Genomic DNA, 26,809 nt, shown 5'->3' with positions numbered 1-26,809 from the left:
TTTCCTCAACTGTTAAATGAGGACAATCATTGCACCAGCCTCCCTGGGTTGTTTTTAGGATCAAAGGAGATAACCAGGGGCGGGTAGCTGGAGGACTGAATAGAACACCCTCCCTGAAGTCAGGAGGACCTGAGTTCAAACTCAGACTCAGCCACTTGACACTTATTAGCTGTTTGACTTGAGGCAAGTCACTAAACCCCAATTTCCCTGCCTTCCCTCCTCCACTCCTCTCAAAAAAGATGAGATAGCAGATATCTGTCCCTCTGGAATAAGATAACAGATCAAATGAGATAATAAGTAAAGGGCTTTGCAAACCTTAAAAGCTATGTAAATGTTACCTATTATTATGGCTCCCTTGATTTCCCTCTCCTCTTCCCAAGCTAGGACTAGCAGGCCCCTAAGGACATCTGTCACCTTTTCCCCAGCCATTCTGGGGATAGAGTGTAAATTTTTCACATTAAGTGTTAATCAGCAGGCAAACTGGAGAGCCCCACAGAAATAAAAGCAGCTCCACTCTCAAGGGATTGATTTTCTACCAGAGAAATAGCATGAATACATAAAAGTACATGTGAAATATGTATCAGGTAAAAAATAAGGCAGCTTCATCGGAGCTAGCAGGAGCTTGGGCTCAGCCCCATCTAGAAGGGGGAGTTTAAATAAGCAAGTTTTGAAGGAAGCCAGGGCTGCTGAGTCCACAAAAGCAGGAAGTTACCAGACTCCTTGGTTTGACCTTAGTCATGAGATTGTCAGCTTTTCCGACTCGACAGACGTCATCTTGTGCTTCCTCTGGCTTCTGTCAAAGCACCTGCTCCTTGCTTCAAAAAGCGTTCTGTTCATGTCCTGTAGGCATGAATGGTCTGTCAGCAAAGCAGAGCTCTATAGTGGGACCGTGAACCCACAGGGGAATTTAGAGGGCCAAGTAACTGGCTGGCATGGTCTCCATTTAATTTCTAAGTCTTTGCGTTCATGTTTCAAAAAATAGACATACTTACATATATAATGCACACACACAAACCAATGTATTTTTTCAGTCTCAAAAATGATATTCTAGAGAGTATCCCAATATTTCACATTGAAAGTCATTTTGAATACATTTACTTTTTTTTAGCTTTTATATTAATTTAATCTTCAAGCATTATTTTCTTACCAAACGTACTTAGGAAGAGAATTGGTTTAGGTCACGAATCCCCATAACTCGTCAGCTGCATAGGAAGTGGTGATGCTGATTTCCTCCCCCTGCTTGAGGAGATGCCTCCTTCCCCCACCACAAGGAAAGGACAAGTTCTTTTTTCTGGGAGGGATGTTAAAAGTAGACAACACTACCTTTTACAGCATCTCTCTCTACAGAGTTAAAGGACTTCTCTGGGGAAGGAGAGATGGATTTGAGGGTGTGGCATGGTCAATTACAAAGTGGGCTGCAAACAGGAGCTGCTTCCCAGAAGCATTGAAGATCAGAGATTGTAGCATCATTGATTTCCAGCTGGAAGGGGCCTTAGGGATAGTTAGGTCTTCCCCTTTCTTCTCCCTTAATCTTCACTTAATCTCTGTAGTTTAATATTCCTTATTTGTAAAATGAAGGGGTTGGATGTAAGGACCTCTAAGGCCCCTGCCACCTCTAAAGTTAGAGATAATGCCCTGGTCCTGGCTCCAGGATTAGAACATAATCCGGGCTTTCAACAGGCCTACAATCTGCTTGGGGGGGGCAAGTCAGATGGGCATGAAGAATTCATAGTAAGATAGGGACCAAATCACTGATGTCATAGGTACAGGGAGGTCTCCAGTGAAGAAACTCCCCCTCTCTACCATACAGGTGGGTACTTTCTCTCTAAGAGTCTTAGAGTTGCCCCAGAGCACTGAAGACTCGTGATTTACCCAGGGTCACAAAATCAATATGGGTTAAAAGCAGGCCTTGAACCTAGGTCTTCTCAGCTCCTTGGTCAGTTCTCTGATCACAATGCTGTACTTTTGTATAATAAAAATAATAGCTAAATATTTATGTAGCAGTTTAAAGCTTGCAAAGTACTTTGTGTGTGTATATATTTTTATAGTGTATATGTATACATTATTAATAGAAAATAACATTATAAATATAACACAATATTTTATGCATACATGTATATAGACTTGTGTGTATATACACATACATATAATAGTTGCATTACATTATATGCATTATAGAATACATTTATTATATAATACACTATATTATAAATTATATTGATAAAATGCAATATACATTAATAAAACATTGATAGTAATATAAAAATTATATGAAGTCATTTGATACTCATGCCAACTCTGTAAAGTAGGTTCTATTACTACCCCCATTTTCAGGTGAAGAAACTGAGAAAAGCAAAGTGACTTGCCCGGAGTCACACATCTAGTGTCTGAAGAAGGATTTGAACTTGGGTCTTGAATGGCAAAACTAGCTATGCAACCTAGTTGCTTATATTAAGATCCAGATAGATTGTAGGTGTCATAGGAATCCAGGCAAAGCACTTTCAGCTCTGGAGTCTTCCAGGAAGAGAAGAAATAAATACAAAAGATTTGCTATCAAAGTCCCAAATAAGGGGGACTGTTTCTGCCGTGGGATATCAGGGAAGGTTTCATGGATGAACTGTATGATTTCAATTTAATGCAATTATTTAAACATTTATTATGTTTACTATGTACCTTAAAGGACAGATTGGCTATTTGAATAGATGTAGACAGAACATTCTGGGATGGTGCTAGGGAGACCCTCAGTGTCCTAATGCTTCTGACATTCTCTTTTTTTCTAATTCCTCATAAATGCTCATCTCTCTCTCTCTCTCTCTCTCTCTCTCTCTCTCTCTCTCTCTCTCTGTCTTTCTTTAAAACCTGCTTGACCCTCCATGTAGGTCGCAATGTTACAGAAGCTTTTCTGACCCAGAGGATGGCTGAGCCCAAAGGACCCTTGGTAACGTTTGTTTGTTTCTTTCATGTTAGCTCAGGATGGACAGAAGTAATTGTTGTTAGGTCAATGAAACATCTATGACAAAGAATCCCAGAATTTCAACCTTAGAGGGTATACAGTCCAACCCATACATACCTACTCAAAAATCTGCTCACTATCTTCCCTGACTTTTTAGCTGTCAGAAAAAAAATCCATAAAGCCTAATCCCTTGTGGCTCTAACATCCTTTCCCTCAACACTTGTTTTTTTTTTTAATTAATATCTTTATTTTTATAGAATCTTAATTTTCTATCCCCTCTTCCCTGTTATTATAGCCACCCCTAATAACAAAGAATTAAAAAAGAAAAAGCATTTCAGCTAAACTATAACACACTTAATTAAAACCTGACAATATTTACAATGTTCTGTACTCATAGACTGCCACGTGCAAAGAGGGGAGAGTTTCAAGTCTAACTTATAACACCATGAGAAAATATTATAATAGTGTTATTCTGCAACTTTTTGGAAATGGTAGTAGGACACTTGGAAGGTATAATACGCTTCTATTCCATAGTGGTAAATGTTACAAGTGATGATCAACCTTGTTTGAAACCCCTTTACCTTCTTCCTTTTGTAGATCAATTCAGAGTTCTACACTGGATGGTTAGACCACTGGGGTGAAGCTCACCAGACAATCAGTACCGAAAAAGTTGTTGAGTTTTTAATTGACATACTTTCCCGGGGTGCCAATGTTGACATGTAAGTGAACTTGGAGAAATAATTTTTGTTTTCATTTCTTTTTCAAGGAATAGAAGCAACTCTTTTTGGAGGAATGCAGTGAACACTAAGTTGACTGTTCATAGCTGCAAATTATCTCCATCTCTTTGTTATATTGTTTTATATCGATTAGAATGTGGCCCAGTTTAGGTCTTGTTCCTAATGTGAGACCTCTTTGAAAGGCAAAAAATATAGACATGTAAGTAAATGAGAAAGAATGTGCCTTAGTAGACAAAAGGGTTGGAAGCCCTGGGATCAGGCCTTACTTCTGTGATGTATGTTGGCAGTGTCTGGCACAGACAATAAATATTTGTTGAATTGAATGTTTCTCCAGGTAGGACTATCTGATTTTTTTCTGCGCAAATTTCTTGGGTTCTGAATTAAAGCAGTACTTGAAATACTTAATTTTGTTAGTTGCTGTTGAATCATTTTTTAAAAATTGTGTTTTTCTGGGGCACCAAGGTGACCTTATCTAGAGGGGCAGTTGATTTTGTGGCTTTATCTTTTGCCCTTTAACTTTGCCAAAATCAAAGTCAACAAAGAGTCTCTTTCCTTAATTACTAAAGGCTTCTTTTCACTCAGCAGTGCTCTGACAATTCTCTTTTTCATTTTAGGTACATGTTTATAGGTGGGACCAATTTTGGCTACTGGAATGGTAAGAGTTCATTTTGTCCATGGGATTTTCATCTTTAGTTTTCTTTCAAAATCTGGGTGTTGCAGCAAATTATATTTATGTTCTATAAATTGAGTTTCTTTTGTTGTTTTTTAATATAATTCGATCCTGTCTTTGTATTTGAAGGAGCAAAATTCTGAAACATTCTTCTAATTTGGTTGCTTTTTCCAAAGACAACTCATACTTCTTTTTAACATTTTCTTCTTTTCTGCGGGGGAGGTTACTCCTCTTTCTATGTCCTACCCTTTTTTCCCTTTTATTCTGACTTTCCACATCTTCAAGTATGACTTCATTTAGTGAAGAGTTTCTCCTGATAAAATGGGGCCCAACCTCCTACATCTCAGATTCATGCTAGCCAGTGATTTTTCTTCTTTTTCATTTTCTTTTACTTCAGTATGAGAGTAGATGCATGAATCACCAACTTACTGGTTGGGTAAGGAAAGGGAGAAGTTATAAAACTTAAATAATGCTGCACATAGACCTCTAGTAGGGTCAAGGGTGAAAATAATAACATGAGAGTTTTGCCATTGTTTACAGATTTGTTATCTGTGTACACCTGGTTTTCATTACTTATGGTTGAAAGGGCAAACAGTAAATAGAATGCTGGACCTGAAGTCAGGAAGACCTGAATTTGAATCCTGACTCAGACACTTATGATTGTGGGCAGTATATGTAACTGTTTTCAACCTCAGTTTCCTGATCTGTGAAATGAAGTGGGAATCATACTAACACCTACCTTTTCTTTCTTTTTTTTTTTTTTTAAAAAAAGGTCAAATATTTATTTTTGGTAGGTTTGGGGAGAAGGAAAAAAATCTATATAAAAATCTTACTGCAATTTATTCTCTCTGTGAGGTTGAGGTAAAAAGGGAGTACATTCCAGGCATGGAAGATAGCCAGTGCAAATGCATAAAATGGAGATGAAATACCATGGGAGAACAGCAAGAATGTTCAATTCATGAAGAAGTTAGTCACATTGCCAGTAGTTTTAAGGTGATGATTGCCTTTGATCACCTCCTCCCACTTATTAGCCCTTTCCCTTTTCATAACCTCTCCTGGACCAAAGAGGTCAGTGATGACTACATTTCCCCTCTCCTTGTTCAATAGCAGGGAGACTGGAATTTGCCACCATTTTCTTTTCTTTTTTTTTTTAATAACATTTTAAAATTAACATTAATTAAATTGACATTTAATAACATTTTAATAACATTTTTAATAACATTTTATTTTTACCCTAATTACCTGTAAAAACAATTTAAAAAATTCTTTTTAAGAGTTTTGAGTTCCAAATTCTATCCCTTCCTCCCTCCTCTTGCCCTTCCCTTAGACGGTAAGCAATCTGATACAGGTTATACATGTATCTGCCACCATTTTCTTGGTAGTTTGGTGGCTTTGGGTTGTGATCTGCATGGGAGGAGCAAGTCTCTTGCACTAATGAAGATCATAAATCCATTGAAGCCTTCTAGAATGAAGGAGTGAGAGAAGGTCCACGTATTTCAGTTGTCCTGTAGTCTTTTAAAAAAATTTGTGATGCTCATATATGTTAAACTTCTTAAGTCTATCTCCTATTGCTCAAATCATTCCTTGTAACAAGCACAATCAAGTAAAAATGAATTAATATATGGGTAGTTAGGTGGTGCAGTGAATAGAGTGCCAGGTCTAGAAACAGAAAGATCCATCTTTGTGAATTCAGATCCAGCCTCAGATACTTATTAGCTGTGTGAACCTGGGCAAGTCACTTAATCCTGTTTGCCTCAGTTTCCTCATTTGTAAAGTGAGCTTGACAAAGAAACCACAAACCACTATCTTTGTCGAGAAAACCCCAAATGGGGTCACAAAGAATTTGGCACAACTGAAAATGACTAAACAACATGTCTGATAAAACAGGCCTCCTTCCACATCTGTAGCTCTACATCTGTCTCCTGAGTGTTGGAATGGTTACTTAGCTATCAGTCCTCTGAAATCATTAGTTCTTTTGTCTTCAAAGTGTCTTATGTACTCGTGGGACTTACTATGTTTTACCTAAACTTTAACTCCCTCCCCTCCTAGCACCAAGCTGTACATAGTCGATGCTTAATAAATTTTGTCCAGTTGAATTGTACTGGAAATTTATGCAGTAATGGGTGTAGAAAAGGGCTTTATTTTTAGCCTGTATTTCCCATGCCCAGAAGCATTTTTAAAGTGTGTTAATGAATGAATTAATGCAAATATTTTTGAGTAAGTCCTTACTGTGTTCCAGGCACTGAGCTTGAAGTCTGTGGTCCAGAATAAAGATGCTCATTCAACCTTAAGGCTAATCTCCCTCTTCTACTTCTTTACTTTAAGTCCCAGGCAGGTGACAGAAATGGTATAATCCTTAAATTGCTAGCTCATTGTTTAACCTCGTTTAGGTTACCTAAGAAGACAAATTCTAGGGAAATTGTAGTTGTCCCTCTTTTGTGGGGATAGGGAAAGTCACCCACAGTGTATATTGAGTGATGCTTTTCCTCGGGGATTAGAATTATTAGGAGTACAGTGTCTCCAGGTCATAGACCCTTCAAGATGAAAGAAGTCGCAGAGCTTGTCCAGTCTAACCTCTCATCCCACTGAGGAGGAATACTCTCAGCACATTCCTAAATGGTGGCCGTTCAGCCCCCACTTGAATGATATATGGTGATGGGAGCCTCATGAGTTTGCAGGGCAGCCAGTTCTAGATCTGGAGAGCTCTAATTGTTGGAAAATTGTCCCTTCATATTAAGAAGGAACCTACCTTCCTTATCTCTGGAATGACATGGAACATGTCTAATCCCTCATCTGCCTCCAAGATGTTGGGAAATAGCTTTCAATCTCCCATAAACCATCTTTAAGAAGCTAATAAACATTTCTCATTTGACACACATTCATGTCTTCTCCCCATTCTTGTCATCTTCCAGTTTCATGGTGGTGGCTAGGCCTAAATATGATATTCCATATGTGTTCTATCTAGAATATAGTTAAGTCGGGCTGGATTTACAATTTGTTACCTCTTAAAAAGTCACATTAGCTTTTTTTAGTAGCTACTTCAAAGACTTGACTTTTCTTTTTTACACGAACTATTCTTCAGCTGCATCTCCTGTGTTCTGTTGGATTTTTGAGCCTAAAAACATAGGACTTTAGATTGGTATCTATTCAGTTTCACCTCTTCCCTACCCTTTAACACCTTCCACTCTAATGGGGGCAGAATATGATGTTATATGCAGTTGCTTTCTTAGATTTCTTCTCTGGGGTCAAGCTTGGTCCTTATAATTTATTGCCTTTAGTTTCAATTGTTTTATTCTCATTCTTTCCATTTATCTTGTCACCATTTTGGATTTCTTTTCCTTGGTTCTGCCTTCTCTCTATATCAGTTCATATCAATCTTCCCAGAGAAGAACAATCAATCCTACTTCCATTTTCAGCTAAACAGTCCTTCAAATGCTTGAAAACAGTACTCCTGGCCCCTTAAGAGCCCTTCATCTAGTAGGCATTGAAGAATACTTGCTTGGCTTAACTGTGTCCCGGTGATTGCCTTTCATTGAACTTCTTCTCATTGTTTCCATTATTAAAAATTGTTGCACCTTTACCTCTTAGGAGCCAATACACCTTATGCACCACAACCTACTAGTTATGACTACGATGCCCCATTGAGTGAAGCGGGAGACCTCACTGAGAAGTATTTTGCTGTGAGGGAAGTTATTGGAAAGGTGAGTGTTTTTATATAAGGGTTCCGGCCTTGTGGGTCTGCTGCAGGACGAAAGGTTTATAGGAGTTAGAGTCAGAAGGGATGCCCTTAATGATGATGAGCAAATGAAGTGTTTTTCAAATACTGTCCTGCTTGATCCTCACAGCAACTCCGGGAGATAGGTGATTTTATTATCTTCCTTTTACAAATAAGGAAACTGAGGCCCAGGGTGGTTTCACTCGGGCCTTCCTGACTTTAGGCCCAGCACGCCATCCACTTTGTCTCCTAGCTGTCTATACAAGGACTAGATGATCTTTTGTGATCCCTACTGGCTCCAAGATGGAGATGTTTTGCACCTATGATTTAGGTCAAGTCTAGCAGAAATATTATTTTCCGTTGATTATCAAAGCCAAGATTTATTCTGCATTCCTGTGCCTTGGACAGATGCTGGCAGCATAGAGCTGGCCTGGCATTGGTGCCTGCCTCTGACAGCATGACCTGAGCCTCCCAGGTGGGGTTTCCTGTCTCTGCTGTGGCTTTTTACAAATCCGCAGTCTTTCTGCTCAGTCACTTGAGGTTTTTTTTCTTAATTTTTTTTTTCTCAATTTCATGGAAACAAAATTTTTAACATTTGTTTTTAAAAATTTGAGTTCCAAATTCTCTCCCTCCCTCCTTCCCTTCCCTCCTCCATGAAAAGGCAAACAATTTGATACAGATTATGCATGTGCAATCATGCAAAACATTTGCATATTAACCATGTTGAAAAAGGAAACACAGGACAAAAACCCCCCGAGAATAATAAAGAGAGTTTAAGAAAGCAGGTTTTAATCTTCATTCAGACTCTTTCTCTGGAGGTGGAGAGAATTTTTCGTCTTAAGTAGGCACTTGAGTTTTGAAATAAACTTGTGGTACAAAGAATTTTAACTTGTAGATGGAGAATACATGTGTGTGTTTTTTAAAGAAAATTGTCTTGCATTTTTAATGTAATGTGCAACCTTTACCTCTGTTTGTTTTGTTTATCCTTTTCACTTAATTACGTTTTATTTTTTCGTCTGTGCCCCTCTGGGGCCAGAGGTTCAGTGACTTTTTTTTAAGTTATATAGTCTTGGACCCTTGTATTTACCCGTGATCCTTCTGGGGGTGGGGTCTATAAACTTGTTTTGAAAAATATTTTGGTAACTATATTACAATAGAATTGGTTTCATTTGTAACCCTGTTATGCATTTGAAAACTTTTTTTTTTTGGGTGAAGCAATCAGGGTTATGTGACTTGTCCAGCATCACACAGCTAGTAAGTGTCTAGTGTCTGAGGCCAAATTTGAATTCAGCTTCTTCTGATTCCAGGGTCATTCTAGGGGGGCACAAAAAAAATTAAAAATCCATCTGTCTTACATGGAGAAATATTAAGAGGATAGTGTTTAGTCTTTACAGTCAGATGTCCCATGGAAGATGGGACAGTTCAGATTTGGGATCTGCTGTCCTATGTAGAACATGGCCCGAATGTCTTTCCTGTCTTGCCATTTCAGGAGGGAGAGGGGGAATGCTGCTGGGGTAGTTCTCTCTTTCCAGAGATTCTGGTTCCTAAGTCACATGCAGGCAAGTCCTTCTGCACACCTGTCTTTGCTATTCTCCATAGCTCCTTGGGCTCCTTTGGGCTGGGGTTCTGGTCACCACCCTTCCCCAGGTCCCCTTACCACTTGAGAATCTGATAAGGTAGAGAGCCCCTCCCACTTGTTTTCACTGAGTTCTGAGGGCTCTGCTCTTTGCAAAGGTGAGGAAGGGGTGGGGTGAGTGGTTTGCAGCTGCAAAAGCAGCTCCTTCTGGACAGAGCCTATGGGCCCCTGTCCAACTATTTTGGTACCAGGAAACAGGTAGTTGTTAAGCTTCTGGCTCAATGCCTTAAGGTGTTTTCAGAGGATGCCAGGATGAGTAGTCTTGAAATTTTGGCGCTCGAAAGAACCATCTAACCCAGCGGTTCTTGACTGTTTTGTGCATCTTGGCAGTCTGATGCCTCTAGACCCCTTTGCAGAATAATGTATGTGTTTTTATTATAATTGAAGAAAATATTAAATTTTAGAGTTTAGTGAAAACAAAAAATGTAACATTTTTTTCTAGCCACGATCCCAGAACCCCAGAAATCAATCCGTGGATATGCTTTTGGAGTTTTCCATCCGAGTTCCCAGACTCCCAGAGATCTATCCATGGATACCCTCTCGGAGTTGTGTGGACTCCAGATGAAGAAGTTCCAACCTAAACTAAGCCTGATCTGAAGCATAACTCTCTCCTGTATCATTCTTGGCAAGTGGGCCTTCCCTTGTAGCATCTGCCTCAAGCTCTCCAGGAAGGCAGCGTGCATTGTTTTGCTAGATAGCTGCTCATTCCAGTTTTGGAAAGTTCTGTTTGGGCCTTTGTTTCCATGGCCAAAGTCTGCCTCTCTGAACCGCTGGTCATATGCACATACCTGGAAAACCTTCCTCCTCCTCTTTTCAGGGTTCTTAGCATCCTTAAAGGCCTAGTCTTAGGTGCCATCGTTGTGTTCTTACATCTAGAACCCTCCTAATGGATCCTTCTGGTCTGCACTGTTTCTAGAAAATCTTGACCTTGCTTATCAGGGTCAATGTTACAGCCCCCTTTTCCCAAGCTAGAGAACGTAAGTTATCTGATGACAAGGCCTGTTTTTTCCTTTATTTGTTCCTGTATCCCTAGCACCTCCTATCATGCCTTGCTTTATAGTAAGGGCTTAATGAATGCATGATGAATTGATAGGGTTATGGGCCTGTGATTTCATTAGTGGAGGGGAGCATCCTCTACCAGCACAAGCTGGGTTTGCACCTTTATTGCAACTTCTGGTTTTTGCCTGGAGCATTTTGAGGTTAAGTGAATTGCCCAGGATCACCTTGTCAGGAGGTCTCAGGCAGGATTTGAATCTGGGTCTTTCTGACATCAAGACCATCTCTCCACTAGGCCATTTTACCACATTTGATGAGTTCAACTGAATCCTACCCATTGCTTCTGTCTAGTTCAGGGGTGGGGAACCTGTGGTCCTCTAGCCATGTAAGGCCTTCTAGGTCCTTAAGTGTGGCCTTCTAACTAAATCCAAATTTTACAGAACAAATTAGTAGAAGACCACAGGTGGCCTGAAGACCACAGATTTCCTACTCCTGGTCTAGTTGCACTTTCAGGGGCCAGCCTCCCAAATATTTGAAGACTTCTATCCTGTCTCCCTTCTGTGTTCTCATGTAGGCAAACATCTCCAGTTCCTTCAAGGAATCCTGATATAGACAGCATGGTTTCTAGGTCTTGAAGGGTAGATAAGGTGTTACCAGGCCAAAGAGCTATCTATATATACTTAGGGAGGGGAGCCTGTTTTAGATTTGGGAGATAACATGATTCAAGCCTCATAGTAGAAAAAGATTTCTCAAAAGAGTGAAGAGTCCAGTTTTGACTATAACCCCATTAGGGATTCCCTTGGGTTCATGAGTTCTTCTAGAAAGCAGCTGATTGGCCCAGTAGAAAGAGCATTGCACTTGGAAATAGGAAGACCTGAGTTTGAATCCTGCCTCAGACAATTCCTAGATGTGTGACCCTGGGCAAAAATCACTTTCCAGTAAAATGTATATAATGCTATCACCTACCTCCTAGCATCAAATATGTTATCATGTTATCAAATATGTTAACATGTTAAGTTTAGAACTCAATGTGTTAGTTGCTGTAGAGGGCAGGGAGGTGGTATCAGAGACAGAGTACTAGGCCAGGGGTCTGGAAGACCTGAGTTCAAATGCTGACTCAGATAACTTTATCAGCTGTGTGACCCTGGACAAGTCACTTAGCTTCTGTCTGCCTCAGTTTCCTCATTTGTAAAATGGGGGATGATAATAGCACCTACCTCATAGGGTTTTGTGAGTATCAGATGTAAGTCTCTTAGCACAGTACCTGGCACATAGTGAAGATTATGTAAATGTTAGCTAATTGTTCTTATTTGGGGGATGACAATGGGCAAATTGACTTGCTCAGGGTCACACACCTAGTAGGTGTCTAAGACCAGATTTAAACTGCTATTATTATTAAAATGGAAATAGCCTCAGGTAGAGAAGGCCTCATATCCCAGTTAAAAATAATAGAATCAGATAATTTAATCTCTATATCAAAGCAGTCAGATTTAGCATTTCCATCATAGATTAGACCAGTAAGAAACCTCAGAAGTCATTTAGTCTAGGAGGCCCAAAGAGATTAATTATTAATAATTATATACATAAATATATTGTAAAAATAAATAAATATATATTGTGTGTATATATATAGTATAAATATATATAGTGTATATATATAGTATAAATATATATTGTGTATATATATAGTATAAATATATAAATAAAAATAAAAGATAATTAATTTAGGGTAAGTGCACCCTAGATTACACAGAGAGTAAGCATCAGGAGTAAGACTGGAACATAGGGCCTGTGACTCCCAAGCCAGTGCTTCTTTCCCCTGGACCCCCCTGCCTCCAACCCTTAACTTTGAAGGGGATAAATACCTAATTTACCGCCCTCTTATCAATGATTAGTTTTTCCCTTACCATCCCACTCTGAAACTATTAGCTTTCTTGCTAGAGTTTCAGCTTTTGCATCTACTCCGCATCAAGATCTGCCTGGGCCTCTTGTCTCTGCTGCTCTCTAACCTTTCTGATGAGCCATCTAAATTCTTACAGTCCCTGGCCCCTTTCTCCATAAATGGTAAAAGAGAAAAAGGAAGAAACCTCTCCAGGGAGTCATCATTGTGAAGTCTCCATCTCCACCCCTCAGCTGGAGGAGTCTCTTTTTGTGGGTTGGGGGTTGTCCCCTCTGTCACTTTCCAGCAAAAGCAGCTCAACCAAGGCAAAATCATTTGAATAAAGTACTTATTTATGCCTATTAATTTATGTTAGTTACAGAATTTCCAGAGCCATTTTGTTTTCAGGGGTTTCTGACCCTTGTGGAGAACATAGCATCTGAGAAAGGCATTTGACTTGGTTTATGGAGGCCCCATTGATGTTATTTGAGGGTGTGAGAATTGTTAGTTCATGGGCTCAAAAGGTCTAGAATTAGAAACACATCAGAGAGGCTGTCTTCCACCCTTTCACTGATAGATGAGAACAATTCAGGGCCTCACAGTTAGATAGACTTGACTTCTTTTTAATACCGTGGGCTCCAGTTAATCAGAAGGCTAGTGGTCTCTTACTGTGTCTTTATTTATCTGTTTGCTCTATTCTTTGGAGACCAATGGTCATTCCCCTTGACTGAGGAGAAAATAAGAAAAATAAAAATTGAGTCATTTTGCCTTTTTTTCTTTCATCTGTTATCATTACCATCTCCATCCCTGGGGAGTGGTCTTAGCTCCTATTTGATCCTTCTCTTTTCCCCTCATTCTGACTCAAAACTAAGAATTCTGTTTCATTCCTCCTCTGAACCCTTCCATCTTGACAATGACTTGCTTAAGAAGAAGAGTCTAGAACTGAAAGCAGTACCCAGCATACACCAGGTACTTAATAAATGCTTGTTGATTGGTTGCCCCAACCAGGGCATGTCATTTCCCTTGTTCCAGCATACTGTTCTTCTATTAATGTAAGGGTAAGATTCTGACCTGCTTCATGACCAGGGGCAGGTTATGTGGTCTCTGTTTGCCTCAGTCCCTTCATCTGTAAAGTGAGTATCATAGTAGCACCTGCTTCCCAGGGTCCTTATGAGGATCAAATGGAATAAAAATTGTAAAGCAATTAGCACAATGCCCTTTGCACATATTGTGCTATGTAAATCTTAGCTATTTTTAGCTGTTGTTATTAGATTGTAGCCTGGAGTGGCTCTGACTTAATCCCTCAGTCTCCACCCCCTCCCTCCGTGCCTCCCCAGGGGTTCCCTACCTACACACCCATGAAACCGCTGGTCCAGCCCAGAGGATGTCATAAGCATTTTGGGCTTCTAATTCACAATCATGGTGACTTACACTGAGTTTACTATTCACTAAAGACCATACTCCAAGACCTTTTTTTTCATTTATTTTTTGGAGGCAATCAGGATTAAGTGACTTGCCCAGGGTCACACAGCTACTAAGAGTCTGAGGTTGGACTTGAATTCAGATCCTCCTGACTCCAGGACTGGTGGTCTATCCACTGTGCCACCTAGCTGCGCCTACCCCAAGACCTTTTCAAGTGAACTAGTGCATAATCATTGTCCTCTCAGTTTGCAATAGGTTGTTATTCCTGCATTTGAAGATAAATTCTAGCAATGAGGCAGAATTTGGAGGGATAGTAAGTAGTTCTATCTTCTGACTCCTTAGTACTCCCTTTCTTCATGTACTATGTTGCCCAAACTTTATTTCTGGTTTGGGTAAGAATTAATTCAGTTTGATTCAACCTGCACTTATTAAATACTTACTATTTGCAAGGATTGTTGTGAGAATCAAATGAGTTAACAAATAAAAGGTGCTTTGCAGGCCTTAAAATGCACACTATTAATATAATAATTATTATAATAAATTATTATATAATATGTTATGAATTTTCTTTGGGAGAACACCAGATTTGCACAGATAAAAGCTATTTTTAGGAAAGAAGTAGAATTAACCACTGGGGGCAGGGAGAGGGATCAGGGCAATCTTTGAGGATATGGCATCTTACCTGAGGCTGAAAGGTGAGGTAGCATCCAGTAGTGGTTAGAATGCTGGGTTCAGATCCTTCCTCAGACATGCACTAGCTGTGTGCCTTTGGGCAAGTCACTCTTGTGTTTCAATTTCTTTCTCTATAAAATGAGGCAGTTAGTGTCAAAGGCCTCTAATGACTTTCCAGCTTTAGATCTTCCGATAAGGAATCTGTGTGGTGGGCAGGAGGAAGAAACATTCCTGGGCCTGGGGACAACTTGTGCAAATGCTTGGAGGTGGGAGATGAAACCAGGAATAGCTAAGTTTGGCTCCAATGTACATGGAATGAAGAGAGGTAAATGGTAAGGCTTAAAAAAAGTTAGGTTTGCCTTCAATTCCAAGATAGTCTGTTTTAATCCTATCAGATGATTCTTTTTAAACCCCTGCCTCATCCCCTACTGATTCCCTTCTTAGCTGAAACCCAGGCATTCTTATACCTTATTGTTGGATTTTAGTTGTGTGATGCCATTTGGGATTTTCTTAATGTTATTATGGTGACTTTACTGGTGCCCTCCCATGATGGTCATGCTACTGATATGTTGGCCACATGGAGAAGTACAAGGAGAGGAGAATTGAAGGATCTGGAGGATCTCTCAATTTCCCAGTCTGTAAAATGAGGCTTAAAAAAAGAGAGCTGCCATCTTCCACAGAAGCATTTAGGACAGTAAAAATGGAAGTACTTTGAGGTCTGTCTTTTGGGCAAACAGAATTTAATAATGCATTAACAGTCATATTTGAAATGTCTGGAGCTCCTTACCACCCACGTCAACAGTAAATTAATTGGGGTGATCGGGAGGGCTGCCCAGAATGGAGTCGAGAATTCAGACAGGCTCGTGTCACTTACCAGTTTTCTGTCCCTAAGAGAGATGTTGGTACCTCATGGCTTGACAGGTTACTGTACTGGAAAGTGATGGCTTCAGGTAACCTGATTTGCTTGAGAACTTCAAGGTGCCACCTAGCTAATAGTATCTGAGTTTCCTAAAGAATCCTCTTTGGTGTGGGTAAAAATCTGACTAGACATGGTTAACACTTTAGCCAGAACTTCAGAATTACTCTGCATACTTCAAGAACGTCGTAGGAAATGCTTTTTTGTTGTTGTCAGTTTTCATTTTAATTGTTGTAACTTTTATGGGGAAGGTGGGTGGGTTCTCTTTAGAACTGTCCTAATTCACAAAGAATTTGGTGACAATTACCTGCTCTTACTTTTTTTCACCAAGTTTCTGAAGACCCACATTTGAGATTTTCATCTTGGTTTTTGGAATTCTGACAGTCATGAGGGACCTGAATTTCAGATCTCCTATGTCTGCTCCCAAAGAATAGGAAACATAATCAGAAGGGCTTTAGGAGTATACATTTAGAGCTGTAAGAGACCTTACAGTATGTGTGATCCAACACCATCATTTTATAATGGAGAGAACTCAGGACCAGAGAGCAGGGAATTGATTTACCCAAGGCCACACGGGTAGTAAGCAGAACTCAAAACAAGATCTGCTGTTACCATTGAACCTGTGCTGTCTTCTCACATCATTTCTACCTGTGATGGCTAGGGAGCATAACATTTTACCAATGAGGGACAGCCTGGTATAGGTAGTTGATAGAGGGCTGGTTCATAATACCTTTCAGGCCTTATTAGGTATTACTTGTTCTCCTTCTCATATTCTGCAGTCTGGCCAAATTGGCCTGTTTGTCACAGCCAGTGTTGAGTTTGGAAACCGGGAGATTCCAGTTCCTATATCAGACACTTAATAGATTTTATTTTGGACTGGGGCAAGTCATTTTAATCTATTAGCCTCAGTTTTCTCATCTATGAGATGAAGATAATCATAGCACTTATCTTGCTGGGTTGTGATAATTGGATCAAATGGGATAAAAATGTAAAATGATTTGTGGACTTTGAAGTGCTTTATATACATGCTATCTTCATCATCCTCACCCTGTCTCCTTCTCTTTGCAGAGGCTGCCTCCCCTTCTCCCCCTCCCCAAATGCACTTCCTCCTCCCTTCCAGCTCTTAGAATTCCTGCTTTCCTTCCAAGGTCATTGCTAACACCACCTTCTTTTCCTGATCTCTCCAGCTCCTACCCCCCCTCCCTCCAATCGCCTTGTAATTACTTTGCAACGGTATCTCAAAAATCTTAGTGGAGTTTAAAGTTTTGTTAAACTAATGTAAATGAAAATTTTAAATTTTGATCTGTAGTCCCTCTGGCTGTCGGACATGGATTGGGGAAGGTGGAAGCCGGAGCTGCAGGAAGGTTGTGCTTCTACTCCGCCATCTTGGCTCCGCCGCCCCTCCCGAAAATTTTAAATTTTGCTTAAATTGCTTAAAACTGCACTAAGACTTTTGAGATACGGTATCTACTTTTTGTATAGCTATGTGTGCATGTTTCTATGGAATGTAAGCTTCTTGAGGTCAGGGATTATTTCATTTTTATCTTTTTTTAAACTTCATTGTCTAGGACAGAGCCTGACACCTAGTAAATGCTTAATAAATGCTTGTCGATGAATAAATTCTTGCTTGCTGTGTGACCCTGGGCATGTCACTTAATTTCCCAGTGCCCTAAGTTACTCCAAGATTCTAAATCATCAATAACTTTTCAGATCTGCATGGCTACAAGGTAGTTTCCACACAAGAATTTTCATATAAAGATGAAGTCATAGGTATGGATCACAGAGAGGTGGAAATTTTGCTGATATGCAGCAATATTTGTGTCCCATGGTATCGAGATGCCCAGGAAAATGGAAATACAGAAGTAACATAAAATGAGGCAGTTGAACTAGATGAACTTTGAGGTCCTAAATGGCAGCCTTTGATGCTTTCTAATCACTTTGTTTTTTTTATCTGTCTACTGGCCGGTAAATCAGGAGAAGGCATGCCATCATTTCCCACCATTGGTAAGGCTGGTCTTTGCACTAGGTCATGTAGGGCATAAGTGGCAGAGCTAGGATGTTAAGTAGCCCTGAACTGAATCAAGATCCACTTTCACTTCTGGCTTATTACATATAATAATCCCTAATCTGTGTAGGCCCAGATAATCAAAACCATCATTGGTAACGCTAAGCATCTTTCATCTAAACTTTACGTTTTCTGTATCTGGTGATGGGAATATTGGGGAAGGTGACCAGGGAAATGAAGTCATTCTGTGGCCCCAACTTTGGATCAGGTTCAGTGTTGAGGAAAGAGAATTCAAATCCTTTTTCACTATATTTCTTTCCACCTGCACCCTCAAGCTCTGAATTTATGAATTCCAGAATGGTAGAACAGGAAGGGACTTATAAGACCATCTAGTCCAGGTGTAGGGAACTTCTGGGTTTTCAAGTGCATCTGTTTGACTGAATCCAAACTTCACAGGACAAATCCCCTTCATAAAAGGATTTGTTCTGTAAAACTTGAACTCAGCCAAAAGGCCCCACTTGAGAACCTAGAAGGCCACATGTGGCCTTGAGGCTGCAGGTTCCCCATCCCTGACCTAGTCTGATCTCTCTATTAAATATTTAAAGATCTTGATAACTTTCTTCCCTTCTTCCTTTTCTTTTGCTTTTGTGGTACCCATTTCTCCCATCATATTTCTACTGTTCTACTTAGAATTGTTTGTTATTACAAAAAAGTTTGTATAGCACCTGGAACTCTATAGAGGAAATGAGCTAGAAATAAACTTGTTTTCTACCTTCTCTTGAAGGAGTGTTTCATTTTAGTTTGTCTTCTAAAAAACACCACTGTCACTATCTTCATCATGCTGCTGCTAGGGTTTTAACTGCTGCTTTTTTTCCTTTCCTGGTCATAGTTTGAAAAACTGCCAGAAGGACCTATTCCTCCATCGACCCCCAAGTTTGCCTATGGAAAAGTTGCTATGAAGCAGGTAAAACAAACAAACAAACAAACACACTGCATTGAGGCGTGGTGGATAATAGCAAGAGTGTGGAGGAGTGTCTCATTTAACTTTATGGGAACAGTTTTTTTCTAGGGGAATAATTAGGTGTGTCTAAGTCTGGTTTCTGTGAAAATAGAAAAAAGTAGGGGATTTTCAAGGGGAAAGTGAGGGTGTGCTTGTGTAGATACTAGGTGGGTGGGCAAACGTTGGGAAGGCTGAAGGTGGGGGAATAATTGAGAGTATTTAAAATATGTCTGAGACCACTGTTGGCAGTGGCCATTGACCTTGGAGTCAGGAAGACCTGGGTCAGGTCTTACCTCTGATGCTACAGGTTGCAAGACGCTGGACAAATCGCTATCTGTGTCCTAAACAACCCTTTAAGACTCTGTGTTGCAGAACAATTGTCCATCATATTGGTAGAGGGGGGTCCCTATATTTATGAAATATAAAAAAAAAATCTCAAGACACTCCTGGAGTTTCTAGTGTTATAAGAAGTATGGGATGGGATGAAAGCCTTCTTTTTACCATACTTTTTAAAAGTGTTTTCTAGAGAGAAATGTGCTTTTCAGCTTTAAATTGTGCCGTTGTTTCCATCTTTAAAATCGTGTGCTTCTTATTGTGGTCTTTGGGTTAAGATGAAGAACAGGAAGAAAGACATCTAAAATGAATCACAAATAATGGCCATGAGCATTTTATGCAACAGAGTGGGGGGAAAAGACGAGAAATTTGTGTAGACAAAAAGCTGTACCTGGATGGCACATCATCCTAAGACTTTCTCACTCTAAGGTCATTTCTATATCTACTGTGCTGTGACTGCTTTTCATATAAGAGTCCCCAAACTGATTAAGCCTTTAGGCCCCATCACCGGGGAAGTGAGGGATAGTCCCTCGATACTCTGCCCTGACCACATATGGAATACGATGTTCCGTTCTGAGCTGCACATTTTAGGGAGGACGTTGATGAGCCGGAGTGGAGTCAGTAGAGAAGATGGTGGATGAGAATCATAGTAGCAACAGCTGACCTTGATGGTGCATCTTTAGGTTTACGAAACATTTTATACACATTATCTCATTTGAGCCTCCCGAAAATCCTGTGAGGCAAGAGACAGTATCCTCATTTTACAAATTATGCTTTAGGGAGGCTCAGTTCCTTGTCCAGGGCTCACTTAGCTAGGAAGGAGTCTACAGGAGCCCATGTGCTTCCATCTGTCCCTGTCTTAAGACTCCAAAAATGTATAAAACCAAAGCCAAAACTTTTCAAGCTTGTGGGTTTCTTTTGCAAAATTTGGTGAGCATTCCACCATCTTAAAATTGTGCCATGATATATATGTATATGTGTGTGTTTTAAATATATACATATATATACAAACACATATAATCCTATATACGTGCGTGTATATTTTTATCAAGTGACATGCCCAATGGAATTTCATCATGTTTCCATTCATGATTCCTATTGATTTCTAAGTACACAGCATGGGGTGTGCTTCTCACTTTTTCCATCCCTGCCTTGCATCAGATATAGGTGCTCAACATACTACAAGGAGTGTGGTTTCTGTGACTGATAAGAATCTTAAAAAAAGTTAATCTTAAATCACACTTCTGACAGGGCATCTCCATTTAGTTGTTCTGTGTAATTGTTAGCTTGGGAAGGTTTTGTTTCCCTTCTTCCAAATGTTTCTATTGAGGACATCACCAGAGTTCAAGTGTGCACCTCAGTTCCTTTACCCCACCTCACTGCACATACCTCCTTGGCTGCCAGATCTCTTTTGTCACTCCATATCATCTCTAGACTCTCCCCCTGTCTCTCTACTTACACAGCCACCATCCCACTACACTCCCCCATTACCTTCAGCCCGAACTGTTTTGGTAGCTGTTTCTATCTGGTTTCCCAACTTCAAGGCTCTCCCCACTCCAATCCAGCCTCCGCACAGCTACCAAAGTGAGTTTTCTAAAGTGCAAGTCTGACCATAAACTATTACTCTTAGGATCAAATATAAATTACTTTTTCTGGTCTTTGAATCTCTACATCCTGCCCCCGGTCTGCCTTGTCAGCCTTCTTGCACTCAGTGGTCTAGCCATACTGGACTTGTGGCTATCCCTCACACATGACGATCCATGTCTGGTCTTGCCCTCTTTCCCCTTCATCTCTGCCTTTCTAGAATTCCTAATTTCCCTTAACATTGAACCCAAATGCCAGCTTCTTCTTGAAGCTTTTCCTAACTGCCAGCTGCAGGAGCCTTTGTGTGTTAGAAGGCACTCTCTCCTCCCCTGCCTCCTGGAAACCTCTTCCTTCAGGACCCAACCCTAGCTCTACTTCCTATGTGAAGCCTGTCCTGAACCCCTCTCCCTCCCAAACTTTGTTGAATCGTTTCAGTTGTGTTCAACTTTTAATGACCCCTTTTGGGGTTTTCTTGACCAAAGATACAGGAGCGGTTTGCCATTTCCCTCTCCAGCTCATTTAATACATGAGGAAACTGAGGGAAGCAGGATTAAGTGACTTGTCCAGGGTCACACAGCTAGGAAGTATCTGAGGCCGTATTTGAACTTATGAAAATGAGTCTTCCCAGGGGTGGCCAGGTGGCTCAGCGAGTAAGAGCACTGGCTCCAGTGTCAGGATGACCTGGATCAAATCCGGGCTCAGATACTCAGCACCACACCCAAAAATAACTGGCCGTGTAACCTTGAGCAAGTTACTTAACCCCGATTGCTTTAAAAAAGCAAAGTGCTCTTTGTACTATGGTGCTACCCAGCTGCCCTAAACGACTTTCCATTTATTTGTGTTTGTTTATTTTCTATATACTTGTATGTCTTGTCTCTCCCATTAGAATATAAGCTCTTTCCAAGTAGGAATTGTGTCCTTCATTGTACTTATATCCTCAGTACCTAGCATAATGCCCAGAATGTACTTAATAAATACTTGTTGATTGGCTGATACACTTTATATGTTTTCTCCGTAAATAGAATGTAAGTTCCTTGAGGGCAGGGACTGTTTAACTTTTTGTCTTTGTATCTTCTGTACCTAGTATAGTGCCTGGCATATCTCAAGTGCCTAAGAAATACTTGTTGCTTCACTGATCAATTGATATGAGCATTTGGCCATCATTTTAATAATCATTGATACGAAATGGAATTCAGATTCTTCTGAAAGATCCATTGGAACCATGATGAGTGCATGTACTTAATATTTTATCCTAACTAAGATTTTATTAGATTAGCATTTTATTTTAACCTAAAATATTATTTGCTTCAAAGGGGAGAAAATTGAGTTTAGGGCAAGTAGAGCAGACACACACACACACACACACACACAAGGGCACACACGTGCGCACACACACACGTGCATACACACACACGATTCTTTACCCCCTAATTTTGTAGGCAAAATGTTTGGTCCTTTTAGGACAAAATTGTTTTCATTTACTTTTTCCACTGAATGGTGGTGGGGTCCAGTAACACTGTTGGAAAGTAGAGTGAATTTTGTGACTCATTGTTTTGTATTGGGAGATTTTTGTCATATCCATTAAGGTCTTTGAAAACTGGCTTTGATGTCATTTATGAAGACTAGAAGCCATTGATTTGGTATCTCTTATCTGTTGCCTTTTTTTTCAGGTAAATACAGTGGAAGAGACTCTTGATATTTTGTGCCCTGCTGGACCTATAAATAGCACTTACCCCTTGACATTTGTTGAAGTGAAACAGGTATGTTTTCCAATGCATAGAATTACTGATTAATAACACTTCAGTGTATTACCATTTTGCAGAGATGTATTTCTGCATTGCTTTGTTTTTCCCTATCTGAGCTTGGCTTAAATGGGCAGCCAGGGATTTTAAAAAAGACTTTGGGCAATCATATGGATTTTATTTTTAGAATAAAATTTTATTTTTATCTATTGTTCTTATATTACCTAAAATTCTCTCTGTATCCATTCCTCTTCTCCCAGAGCCATCCTTTATAGCAATTTTTTTTAAGAAAAAGAGGAAGAAGATAAAAAAATCAGTAAAATTAGAATAATAGATTTTTATAGGATTTCATTTTTGGTTCACATACTGCAGAGTGCCTTAGAGCTTTTTTCTTTTTTTTTTCTTTGCTTATTGCAATTCAGCCTCTACTGGCACCTTCTTTCACTGGTGTCTTATCGTGATATGTTGGTGGACTTGCGTTCTCAAAGCCTATGCCTAACAGAATTCAGACTGGAAATGCTTTTCAATAGTGGCCTAGGGATAGGCTGTGTACATGTTTTCCAAGGACCAAATTAACCAAGAGGCTTATTCCAAAATCAGTAGCTCTCAGGGCCTGATTTCTAGCCACAGCTTATCATCTTCCTCTTCGTCCCAATTCTTGTCACCATCTTTAATGACTTTGCTCTTCGTTTGAAGGACACCTATATTCTGACTTCTCAGGTCATTGGCCTTATCAGCTCCCATGACTTATATCTCACTCCTACCACCAGCCATCTTTAAGGAATGGTGATATATTAGACTTTACCATCTCTTCCTATCTTCAAGGCACTGAACTTTAAGGTTCCCCTCCATTATCACAGTCTTCTAACTCTCTATCACTCCCATCTCTACACTCCTCCCAGCCTTATTCTTTTTCCTTATCATTTCCTCCAGCACCCTGACGCCTCCATGTTCTCCCAGCCTATCATCCCATTCTGATTTCACTACCCTCTCTTCACATATTTGATCCTATAATTAGCCATTTTTGCCATGCGTCAGATCTCTTGCCCCCTGGTCCTTAAACTATCATTTGCTTGATGGACTCTTACTCCAAAGACAATGAATACTGCTGGATGAAGTCAGGAATCTGTGCTGACTGGATTCACTATAAATTCATGCTAACTCAACTCATCTGGGCAAGACCGTCCTTCAGTTATGTCTCTTGGTACAATGGGAAAAGCAAGATTTAAAGCCACAAGAGTTGGGTTCAGATTCCACCTTTGCTATTACCTGTGTGATCTTGGGCAAATGGGTCTCACAGATTGAATTCAGTGGCCTTCTAGCTCTAAATCTATTATCGTATGATTCCGTATGCTATCCAAAATGGCAGCTCCAAGCCTCTCTCCTCAAGCCCCCACCTCTGCCTATCATGTTATTCTCCATGCTTGCTGGAGACTTTAAAACCAGAATTTTCTCTTTTCATTCACATTCCCTTCTTTCCTGCTGGCCTTAGAGGACGAGGTGCTTTTCTTCCTTTTCAGATCAACCCTCCCACTTGTTCTCTTGATTTCATCACATCTTGCCTCTGTAGGAATTTTTTCCATTGCTTGTTATTTTTCTCATTTTCATTCTCTCCCTCTGTAATGGATTCTTCATTTGTGCCTAAAAAATGGTCAATTGAAAAATTAAATGCAAAAAAACCAAAACAAACAAAAAAAACCCCAAACCCTTCCCTTGACCCTCCTACTCCCTCATGGTATCATCTCTTCTCCCCTTCGCTGGGAAGATTCGAGGTAGAATAGTCTAGACTTGCTTCCTCCACTTTCTCACTTCCTACCCCCTTCTCAGCCCCAGGAGTCTGGCCTCTGTCCCCATTGCTCTTCTGAAACCCCCTTCTCACCTTCAAGTGGCCATTGGACTTTTTTTCAGGTTACATCCTCTAGGACCTCTCTTTAGCATTTGATTCTGTCTACCCTTGCTTCCTAGATGCTAATCTCTCATTCTTGGGTTTCCATGGTCCTGCCTACCCTCTTGGGTTCTCCTCTTTAGTCTTATTCACATGGGCATTCCCCAAGACTTGGTCCTTGGCCTTCTTCTTTTGCTACATTCATTTCTCAGGACAATCTCATCCACTTCCACAGCTTCAGTTATCTCCTGTAGGCGCATAATTCCTAAAATCTGTTTACAATTCCAGGTTCTCTCCCTCATTTTGTCCATGGTTTCCGTTTTCTTGCCAGACATCTCCATGGTAGATGTAGGTGTCTATTATCTGTTCACTCCCCAAACTTGATATGTCTAAGATCAATCTCATTATCTTTCTCCTAAACCTGTTACTTCTAACTTTCCTATCCCCCTCTTGGTCTCCCTGTCTTACCTAGATTGAAAGTGCAATGGTTGGCCCAATCCAGTGATGGCCTCCACATAAGACATCTTCCATGACACTAGAAATAACTATAAGTGAACCCATTTCTTTGTTTTATTTCAATCAGTCAAACGTCAGCAAGCATTTATTAAGTGATTATATATTCAAGATACTGCACTTTTTTTTTTTTAGCTAAGTTTGTCTGTCTCGTGCAGGTTGGAAGTATAGAGCTACTCACAGACCCAATCACAGTAGTGATCAGCTCTGCATCTTTGATCTGCTCCATATCTGATCTGGGCCCATTTGCCCCCTCCTTAGGCAGCTCTATGGCTTCCTGTTTCTTGGGGGTTCAACATACTGGTGACAGACTTAGTGAGGTCCCCTGATTGGCTTTTGCTGATCTGCAGCTCAGAACTTGCAGTGCAAGTGATCTTCCAGCCTCCCCAGTAATAGGGATTTATAGCACTGTATAATCTCATTTGATCCTCTTAGTAGGTGCTGTTTTTATCCCCATTTTACAGTTGAGGAAACTGAGGCAAATCTAGGTTGACTTGCCCAGGGTCTCCCATCTAGTGTCTAAGGCCCAGTTTAAATTCAGATCTTCCTGACTCCTGAACTACCTGGCTGCCCCTATACATACTTTACTTAGATAGAGGGGGAAAGTGATTCTTACACATCTCTCCTCTGGATGTGTCTGCGGGAGGCAAGGCAGTGGGGATGGGTAGGCATTCTAGCTTTTTTCTGCCTTCTTCCATGAGGAGAATGAACTCTGGTAATAATAGTAAGGCCTTGTGTGTTGATTCAGTGCTGTTGACCATTTCTCAGTGCCTTCACATCATTGACTTTACGAGGCAAGCACCTCCCTGTTTTCATCGAGTTCTGAGCCTGAGGAGTGTCCTAGGGCTGGATCTGCCATTTCTTGGTGGTGTGACTTAACCTCCCTATCTGTTTCCCAATTGGCAAAATACATGCCCTACTTTTCTTGTGAGGATCAGGTGAGGCGATGTGCCCAGACACCCCTGGGAAGACATAAAACAGCTTCTCAGTGAGGTACACACCATGCCCAGCTTTAGTCTTTTCCCACAAAACTGTGATACTTTCCAAATTATTAGACAAAAAAGGACGTTCCCATGGGATGGTTTTAAGGAGACTCCACATCTGTCCCTCAATGTTTCTGAGGCCCTCTGCATGCTGAAAAGTAACTTAGATCTCAGCCAGACCCATATAGCACAAAAGGCCAGTTCCAGCTGGGCACAAAAATACAAAGCTGTGGGATAGGAGGAGGAGGTACCTTGGTGCAGTAAAAATGGCATTTGATTTGAAGTCAGCAGTCTTGGATGTAAGTTCTTGTTCCCTGGGTGAATCTGGGCACGTTGCTTTACCTTCTGGGACTCACTTTCCCCTTTTGTGTAATGAGAGTGTTAGATTGGATGACCCCTGAGGTCTCTGCCAGTTCTAAATCTTTGACATTTCTTCTTTCTTATTTCCCTTGGTATTCAGCTCCATGCCATAATTGTAGAGTGTGTGTATGTGTGTGTCTACATATATGTATGTATACGTGTATGTGTGTATATCTATGCATATATCTATGTCTATATAAAATTTGTCAGATTGAGTTAAGTAAGAAATTTAAAAAAAATTAAAAGCAGTCCTTAGTGCAGTCAGTTCCTGTACTATCTGCCGCAGACACTGAAGGGATTTCCCCTCTCTGCCTTGGGACTTCGTTATGGCCTTTGCAGGTATTGAGGCATCTTCCTCTCCTGTACTAGAAGTACCTTTAGACATTTATCTCTCTCAGTGAGGAGTGAGTATTGATGTCTCATTTTGACGAGGCTTGACATCTCATTTTGATGTCTTGTGAATATGAGAAGAGAATTTTCTAGGGCGATGGGAGATCTTTACCTTGGACCTGTGAAGCTGTTTTTTTTTTTTTTAAGACTGTAATTCTGTGTATGTTATTTTTAAAACATTATTTTGAGAAGACTGTCATAGATCTCACCAGACTGTCCTAGGAATCCATGCCACAAAAACAGTTAAGAACCCCTGGTATAGAAGGAAATGTTCAATCATTTTAGGAGTGTTTGGAGGTCTGGGGGAGTTGATTTGGAGGTTTGCTTTCTTCCCTTTTCTGTTGAACCAGATCATGTATAAAATGCCTTTGCATATGAATATAAAGTGTTCTAAAAATGCTGTTTTAAGCTATTTGAG

At 40.3% G+C, this 26,809-nt stretch overlaps 1 protein-coding gene across 2 annotated transcripts in view; it reads left to right on the top strand.

The window, feature by feature from the left end:
- The window catches only part of GLB1 (galactosidase beta 1), an 81,576-nt gene that overhangs the window by 37,563 nt on the left and 17,204 nt on the right, over positions 1 to 26,809 (top strand). For both annotated transcript variants that reach the window (XM_069086131.1, XM_069086132.1), the window contains exons 7-12: positions 2,880 to 2,938; positions 3,551 to 3,672; positions 4,305 to 4,345; positions 7,949 to 8,061; positions 18,491 to 18,565; positions 22,189 to 22,278. In XM_069086131.1, coding sequence (XP_068942232.1) covers positions 2,880 to 2,938; positions 3,551 to 3,672; positions 4,305 to 4,345; positions 7,949 to 8,061; positions 18,491 to 18,565; positions 22,189 to 22,278 — 500 coding nt within the window. The remainder of the gene's footprint in view (positions 1 to 2,879; positions 2,939 to 3,550; positions 3,673 to 4,304; positions 4,346 to 7,948; positions 8,062 to 18,490; positions 18,566 to 22,188; positions 22,279 to 26,809) is intronic.

Source organism: Petaurus breviceps, unplaced genomic scaffold, assembly GCF_028583685.1.
Source record: "Petaurus breviceps papuanus isolate PSGF00001 unplaced genomic scaffold, PetGlider_PUasm1.0 178, whole genome shotgun sequence".
NCBI lineage: Eukaryota > Metazoa > Chordata > Mammalia > Diprotodontia > Petauridae > Petaurus > Petaurus breviceps.
This window is presented reverse-complemented; position numbering and strand designations above follow the sequence as displayed.